The 8,388-nt window shown below is 41.9% G+C and overlaps 1 protein-coding gene across 2 annotated transcripts; it reads right to left on the bottom strand.

Annotated features, from left to right (window-relative positions):
- Positions 1-155: 155 nt before the first annotated feature.
- Positions 156-7,642, bottom strand: LOC120704670 (1-phosphatidylinositol-3-phosphate 5-kinase FAB1B-like). 2 transcript variants are annotated; one of them, XM_039989147.1, is made up of 11 exons: positions 6,921-7,642; positions 6,090-6,833; positions 5,848-5,998; positions 5,423-5,761; positions 4,123-4,803; positions 3,707-4,038; positions 3,507-3,633; positions 3,239-3,397; positions 1,668-3,113; positions 1,315-1,581; positions 156-695 (listed from the first exon to the last, which is right to left on the bottom strand). In XM_039989147.1, the coding sequence occupies exons 1-11, from the start codon at positions 7,160-7,162 to the stop codon at positions 441-443; spliced, it is 4,743 nt and encodes a 1,580-aa protein (XP_039845081.1). In that variant the 5' UTR covers positions 7,163-7,642; the 3' UTR covers positions 156-440. The 2 variants fall into 2 exon arrangements, with proteins under 2 accessions (XP_039845081.1, XP_039845080.1); XM_039989146.1 differs by having other exon boundaries at positions 6,090-6,842; positions 6,921-7,605.
- Between the last annotated feature and the right edge of the window lie 746 nt (positions 7,643-8,388).

Here is an 8,388-nt window from a genome sequence, read left to right as displayed (position 1 = left end):
GTACATTTCAGAGGATGCAAGAAGTACGAGCTATAGGAAGTAGTGCTCTGTACCGTAATAACAGCATCAGGTCTCAAGAGCAACAATGCACGCAACATCAGGTGGTGGTGGTGGTGGTGGGGTGTGTGTGTGGGTAAAGAAAAAAACAATAGCACTATTAAGGAACTTTCATCATGTTTTTCTTTTTGTTTTTCATTTCTTTGCATTTCATGTTACAATGTAGAGTATGTACACGTATTGACTCCTAACCTCTGCCTGGATGGACAGCAATCGCCACAATCCTCTACAGAGTTCATCCTGCCTGTTGTGGACAAAAATAACATACAAGAGGCACAGATGTATCCATTGTTCTAATCCTAACAGAAACAAAAGGGAAAAAAGGAAAAGAAACCAAAGTGTTGTCCCCACCGTGCCTGGATTGCCTGAATGCATCTGTGGCATTACGGTGACCATTGGTCAGGGAGAGTCAAGAAGTACTTCGACATGGCCTTCCTGAATCTCTTCTTATACTGATCTGGGGATATGATCGTTGGCAGAACATCTTTGGAGCCACCCAAGAAACCTGATGCCTTGACCCAAGTCTCTAGTTGTTTGTCCCAAGTGTATTGCCGAAGATAGTCGATGATCCCCATCACAAGCTCTTTCCTTTCTTCATCGATGCCAACTAGAAGAGAGTAGTCCATCACATCCACCGACTGAATAAAAAAGCGGAATGCACAACAGTATGGTTAGATCATGCTTAAGAGTGATGAGAAATGCAACTTTATGTTGCATTGCCTTCTGAACTGATATGCTGAAAACAGTACTGATCTGAACAGTCTACACAAAACACCCAAAAAATACTGTAATATGTAGCATCACCATGTACTTGCTAAAGTATGCTGACATCATCAACTTGACCAATAACTTGGGTGACACCATACCATCAGACACTAGTAGTCAGTCAGAATGGTACCCACAAAAAGAGTCAGCAACTGAATCGCAAAATGAGTGGCTTAGCTAAGCCATGATATTTACTCGTTGGACAGTATTAATCAAATAATCGCCCGTGAAGACTACATTTGGCTAAGGCCATATCCAAGTAGCCAATCTTAACTGTCAGCAGTTGCTATGTGGACTACCACTACTGAAAACTGAGCTATATGATATCAATTGATACTGCCACCACTCTTTCCATGTTATGTAACATATAAAAGTAGTAGTATTCACTGTAAACAAGTGGTAACGTGTGGCTCTTTAATCTGTTGAGCATGCCACAATGGTATATATAACCTAAGTAAACGATTTCACAACAGAAAAGGTGAGTTTACTTACTGCCAGAAAAGACGTATCATTCCAGACTGCTCGTTCCAGCCTTCGCTTTGCTTTGCTTCCAAGAAAAATGGGCTTCGTGTGAAGTGTCTCTAACAGATTCAGATCTAAGAGAACCTTGTTGTTCCCTGATGTATCAGGATTGTATCGGGAACGCAAGGAACCTTTTAGGTCATATATTCTTGATACCTTCCTCTTGAAAAATAGGTTTTCCATGACCATTACATCCATCTTCAGCTCCTTTCCATCTCTCAAATTCTTGGCAATGATCTGGTGCATTAATGCACAGTTAAGTCCATAATTCGATCTCACAGGACCAAACGAACATATAAAAATAACAGAATAGTAACACAAACCTGGTAAAGACCAAGGATTTTAGTGAGGCAAGTTGGGCTTCCAGAAGATACAGATTCTGTTAAATATTTGAAGTAATCAACTGCATAATCCTCAAATGAATCTAGTTCTGTCCGAGTCACTTGTTTTATGACAAATCTGTCATCTAGTGTTTTGGCAAAGTAGACATTACTCTTGCCACCTTGAGCACTCCATCTCTTGCAGCGGCTTAAAGAGCAGATATAGTCTAACTCATCTGGGCAGCACTTTCTTCTGATTGCATCAAACTGCTTTGCAAAATAACATGTCACAGAAAATTTTGCTTTATCAACAGAATATGAGTCTTCATCCTCAAAACAAACTGTCAAATGGTTATCCTTAGAATCGTTTCCAGTTACAGCTTGAGCCTGATCAGAACCATAGCTCCGCATTGATCCATCTGAAGAGCTCCTAGAAGACTTATGTGCAACATAATTCAATACGCTTGATTCATTATTCTCATCCATCAGTGGCAACAAGAACCTGTGATATTCTGGAACAGTCATGGCATGGGCTATCATGCTAGATGGCTCATCATCATAAATTGGAACGACAACATCTGAATCATTTTGAGACAGTAGCAACCGACCCTCACCATCCACCATACCAGAAAGTGAAAGGTTGTTCATGAACGTTGGAGACCAAGCCCTGCTAGTTCTCTCAATAGCCTTTGGGGGCCTTTGAGAATAAGATCTTCTTATGTTAGCATTTGAATCATCAACAGGCAACAACCTATTTCTGGAACTGACAGCAGAATCGAATGATTTGATTCTAATTGGTGCTATAACCTTCTGGTATGCAGGATCATCTTTCAGGGCAGCAGGTCTGACTGAAACTGTCTCCATGCTACATTGTGATGGATCGTCGACAAACTGACCAGATCCAGTCCATGCTAAGTCAATTCTGTCAGAAAGATTGGAGGCAGAAGATTGTGACTTCTGCAACATCTTTTCAGCTTTAAGTTCATCACCCAGCACTCCTTCACTATGTATTTCACTTGGGCCAAGGACAGAGCTGATACTAGCTGAGCCAGAATGCAGAGATACATCAGCTGCAATGTTGGTTTTCAATCCAAAATGTGACCCATTTGTATTGTTCTGTTCCCTTGTAGGGAATGGTTTTGCTGAATCTGTGGCCAGTTCCAATGTACCTGGTTCGGTCTGTTCTAGAGAATTCTCGATAGTCCCATGTTTACAGGATATCACACCCTTTGGTTCTTCTAATAAGTTTTCAGTAAGCTTACCAGAACATTGTGCATCAGTCGGCACATTATGACAGTTCTCTTTAGTGAGGGAGTGCATCATGTACAGTCTGCGGTCCCATATGTGAATATCAAGTACAAGCTCTCGCCTCAGACGATTGAGCTCTAGAACATCCACAGTTGGTCTAAATTTCTGCAAGTTATCTATGTTGGAAAATCCTGACAAAACCTGAAGAAGTAAAGGGCGTGCATGACATCAAAAATACGGGTCAACATAACTAGAAACTTTATGACATGTAGGAAAACCAATACAGTTCAAATGCAATGTATAAAACAAGTAGCCTTTGAACTTACATCATACTTCTTCCACTCAAATTTAACTAACTCCTTAAGATCAGCAACATGATTATACAAGCCTGGCTTCATGGTAACATTCTGTGCTTTAATTGTCTGTTCAATGCAGTCAATTTTAGCCACAATTTCCCTATAAAGGTGCTCCTTCCTAGAGGCTACCTGCAAGTCAGAAAGATTTAGCTAGGGCAATACATCCCCCAAAAAGCTATTTCAAAAGGATTTTTAACACCAATATGAACAAGCATATGTAATATTAACATCAACATACATCAGCAGCCTCTTTGATGACCCAATCTTGAGTTGTTGGATATGCAAAGTCCAGTACAGAGGGTGGTAAGTTGACAGAAAGAATGTCTACTGGTGAATAACGGAATACAGCAACCATGCTTCCAAGCCTGTTGATGGAGGATGCTAAAAGTTACATCGATTATGAAACTGAAGAGTGTACAATAAAAAGTAATCACATACCCATAAAAACGAAGACAGTCCCTCTGGAGGGAGTGTCCACAGGAGGCAATTCGATTGGCCGTCATGTGGTTTGAAAAGCTAAGTTCCAGAAATTTTCCAAAAGATAATCCACGTGCTGCATCTGACATGATCACCCTTTGCGTGGCTGGAGGGACTCCATCTTTTGGTTTGCATCTGAGACATCGATGCCACATCCATATCTTCCCATCATGCTCCCCAGGTAACTTGACAGATGCAAGAGTTCTGACACTGATTGTGAGACTGCCTTGTTGATGAGTATAACATCGCACATGAGATTCCGCAGGCTCCTTGCAAGATTCACAGCATGAAGTCTGCAAATATATGCTGGATGTATCAATGACGAACTGCAAAGTTTATATGGTAAACTAACACATTACGGATGAAAATGCAATTACCTGAACAAATAAGTCTTCGCGGAAATATCTTCCAAGTGGCTTATCAAAGGTACCATAGAACTTTATGCGAAAGAGTTGAGATTGCTTGCATACAATTCCTCTCAGAGGGCACGCAATTGACAAGGAAACCAAAATGCTCTGCGGGTTGTCAGATGTGAAGTGATTTTCATTATGATCACGTATTGCTACACGGTCTTCATCTGATATATGATTCCAACCATTATCCAAGTCACTTTCAACCTTTAACATTCGACCAATAGGTTCCATGCAGCCATCATGCATTGAAGCTTTTGTGGAATAAGGGTACACGTCAATGGTTCCACCATTATAATCTTCCTGACTTGAGTCAGCTCTTGAATGAGGTTCTACATATTCCTTGTGAATTAAGTCAGCTCTTAAATGGGATTGACTTGCCGAAGAAGCATCAAAGCAGGGCATGATGCACCCATTTCCAGAAGTTCTCTCATCAATTGTTTGAAATTCATTCAAATTCTGCTGACAATGACTCGAGGAAAAAATCTGCTTGTCAAGTTGAAGATCTGAAGGGACTTTTGGAAGTGTTGCACCCTCATCAGCAAGATATGAGGTTTCAAGTGACAAGTGGTATGCTGCAAATAAAGCAAACTGTACAGCAAGTTTGACCTTCTTTAACTCTTCGTAGGATTTGCCTCTTAGAACAATCTAGGGAAAAAATGGAACCTTTATCATATATGACATAATTACAATATAAATAAGACATCCAGAAAAATAAGTTCCAAATACAGTGAAGGATTAAGACATTATCGAAACAAAGCATCTGCCAACCACCAAAGAAGATTCATTGCAATGCACAGATCATTGTTGAAGGTGTAAAAACACGCCACTTCTATCAGATTGATGTAATCACAAATCACAAAATATAGAAACAAACCTAAAAAATAGTACCAAAACTAGTAAAATATTGAGCGGCCATCAAAACAAAGCATTTACGATTCCAAGAAGATCCATTGCAATGTAAAGAACATATTCAAAGCTGTGAATGCATGGCACTTCTATCAAATATGATATAATCATAATATAAATAAAAACATCCAAAAAAACACAAGTCCCAACATAATACAGTATTAAGAGACAATTGAAACAAAGTATTTCAAAATCAACCAAAGAAGATTTTATTGCAATGCACAAAACATCGTCAAAGGTGTAAAACAATGACCAAAACAGAAGAACAACAGAAGCAGTTATATTTCGGCCCCTCAATTGATGGTAGTACTGAATAACAGTTAATCTTTGAAGTTTGAAATGCAAATTCTAGCATTACCGTGCACCCCAAGCGTCTCGGGCAACCATCAAAAAACATCAGCGTCTTGACTGTTTTTTTGTTTGACATCCTTGGTGATGAACATTCTGTGACTCTCTCAATCCAGAATGTTTGGCAATGTCCAACCATTGTAGAAGTAACGTTTTCAATAGATGATGCAATTTGAGCACCCGTGCAGCGTGATATTCTTTCCAGGAGTGATCTCTTTACATTCAATACTAAAGAGATATCTTTTGCAAGAAGCTGTTGAGCATCCAACGGTATACTTTTCTCCACTAGCACAACATGAGGGTGTTGGGCTTCTATCTTAGCAACAGCATTTTTAAGATACTCCTTTTCCTGTGCACATCGCACTTTAAAATCAATATTAACATACTGAGAGATATCAGGATGAACATATCATGATTGGAAAATGATGATATGACCTGTAGAATGCTGTTTATCGACGCCAGTTTGTTTGTAACTTTCTGGTGTTCCAATGCTCCTCCCAAAAGAAGCAACCTAGGGTTCTCATGCTTTGACACCATACGTTTATGTTTTACATTCTTCGAACAAACAACACCTTTAATGAAAGCACTGCGAACAGATGAAGAATCATTTAGCTCTACACCATGTAAGAAATTATTTAACGCGACTCTCCAATAGAAGTTACAAGTAAAGGGCATACCTATCATTTGGATGTCCTGATGCTACACATTTGATTTTGACATAATCTGTGGGATCCATGCTACCACCTTTGCTTGTATCTGGCCGAACAAAGGTTGCTGCCTGCCATGCTAGTGAGGCCACTATTTCTGACCAGCCATCCACAGGATCAACTCCATGTCCTTGGAGCAACTGAGACACAAGGGCCTTGAAATGCCCATGTAAAGCACTCCTCAGGAACTCTTTGTGAGCTATATTATGTTTTCCCTTGGTCCCCAATAAATCATCATCATCACCATCGCCATAATCATCGTTAACATCTCCAAAAACCTTCCCGTCACAAACATCATTGTCATCATCATCGTCATATTTTAAAAAACCATTTTCAAGATCATCACCCTCATCCTGGGGTGGTGGAGGATACCAGATATGTCTACTCTCAAAATCAACTGGTTGTACAACATCCTTATTCTGCTCATCATCACGAGGGGGTGAATTGATAAAGCTAGAATCCACATCATCTGATACACGGCCAGAATTCCAAGGATACCTAGGAGAATGGGCACCCCTCCTGGAAGGAGGACTTGTGTCTCCTACTCCCAATTGTTTGATAGGACTATCTAAAGGGCTCGAAGTCCCTAACCGGAAGGTGTACAACCTACTGATACTTGTGCTCGCTGAATCCGTATCAGAAGTGTCTTGGGAAAACTCACTCTGCGGGGAGAAGTACCTGTCCGAGTCCTCGCCATCTTCGTACCCAACGCTCCTGCATCCACTAATTTCATCATGAGTGAAAAGACCATCGACAAGTTTATCCCCTCCAAGGCAGACACAAGAAATTCAAATTGCTCACCTCGGCGTTGAGCACCGGAGAGGACCAGGCGACGACATGCGCCGCCACGCAGCCATCCTCGGCGCAGGCGGCGTAAAGACCCGCTCCGGTGGGGACACCGGAGGCCCTTTCTCGCCGGATTCGCGCTGCTCCACGGCCCCCCCTCGGCCTCCGTTAATAGGCCGGACGCCGAGGCCGTCGCAGTCCGCCATCGCGAGCTCAGCAGTCCAAGAATCGGACTTCCGCGCGACGGGCACTCCCATAAAAGCACCAGAACCGCTAAAAAGGGGGGCTGCTGGAAACCCAGAGCGGGCAGTTCTTGATTTCTATGTAGACTCCGCACACCCACAAATCACACAGGACAGACACACCAGACCGGAAGCCTACGGTTCGTCAGAGGGAAGCTAAAAGGGACCCCAGGAGGCGCCTAATCCTAGCGTTTCTTGACTCCTGCACAGCCGAGGAATTCCGTCAAGCACGTGGCGCGCGACAAGGCAGCATGGCCCAGAACTCTCCAATCCAGCAGCAGCGGAACAAGGCTGGAGGCGGCGGCAGCGGAGGAGGAGGAGGAGGACGGCTTGCGGTGGGGGGAGAAGGAGGGGGCGGTGCCCATGGGGCGAGGTGGAAGCTTTTGCTGGTGCGGGAATGGAGGTAGATATAGAGTAGGGGGAAAGGTGAGCGGGTAGGAGAAGGGAAAAAATTTGTTGGGTGGGTGCCGCGGGTTTTTTCCTTCCTTTAATTGCGTTCTTTTCCTTTTATACTCTTCTCTTTTGCCTTTCTACTTAGTTTACTAGGCAAAAAGCCAATGAGCAATCGACCAATGTTTCTTAAGGCAAAAAAATTTAATTAATGGGTGGTAAATTTAGCCCAATTATGAATATGAATATTACTTTGCTTTTTTCCTGTTTGATAAGAGAATGTGCTTTACCCCCTGATCCTAAACATGTACAGTATTCATTAGGGCATGGTCCAATACCTTAACTTATCATATCTACAAAGAGTATCATTATTGTAAATAGAGAGAGTTTTATATGGTGTAATTATTTTTCTTCTATGTTGAATCTAGTTGCATAGACCGATCAATATGATTTGAGAGATGATCAAAGTAAAAGAACATAACTTAGCAAAACCTACATGAACGTATGGGATCGGAGGCACAATTTGCTAGTGATTGCTTCTAAAATTTTGCCAAATGTTTCTGTGGGCATGTTTGGTTTGTAGCCATGTGTCGCAACACTTTGCCATGCTGAACACTTCTAAAATTCAATGTTGTAAAACTTCTTAAACAATCTAATGGGCCACTTTAGGGCCAATGAATGAAATTCGGGGGGGGGGGGGGGGGGGGGGGGTTCTCCCCCTCCCCCCCTCCCTCCCAGTAACCTTCAAAAAAAACACTTCGCCATGCTTGATAAAGATTTGTCAGGTTTGACTACGTTTATTTTCTATCTGTTTGGTTCACAGACATAAAATTGTTTTAAGATTGTTTTCA

The sequence above is a fragment of the Panicum virgatum genome, chromosome 4K, assembly GCF_016808335.1.
Source record: "Panicum virgatum strain AP13 chromosome 4K, P.virgatum_v5, whole genome shotgun sequence".
Taxonomy (NCBI): Eukaryota; Viridiplantae; Streptophyta; class Magnoliopsida; order Poales; family Poaceae; genus Panicum; species Panicum virgatum.
This window is presented reverse-complemented; position numbering and strand designations above follow the sequence as displayed.

What these genes read in the sequence shown, in the direction of transcription:
- LOC120704670 (XM_039989146.1), bottom strand. Translation starts at nt 7,162, where the DNA reads ATGGGAGTGCCCGTCGCGCGGAAGTCCGATTCTTGGACTGCTGAGCTC. An exon ending in CTCCGGTGCTCAACGCCGAG is followed by an intron (nt 6,843 to 6,920) that starts GTGAGCAATTTG and finishes TGATGAAATTAG; the next exon opens with TGGATGCAGGAGCGTTGGGT. An exon ending in TCATCAAAGAGGCTGCTGAT is followed by an intron (nt 3,398 to 3,506) that starts GTATGTTGATGT and finishes TCTGACTTGCAG; the next exon opens with GTAGCCTCTAGGAAGGAGCA.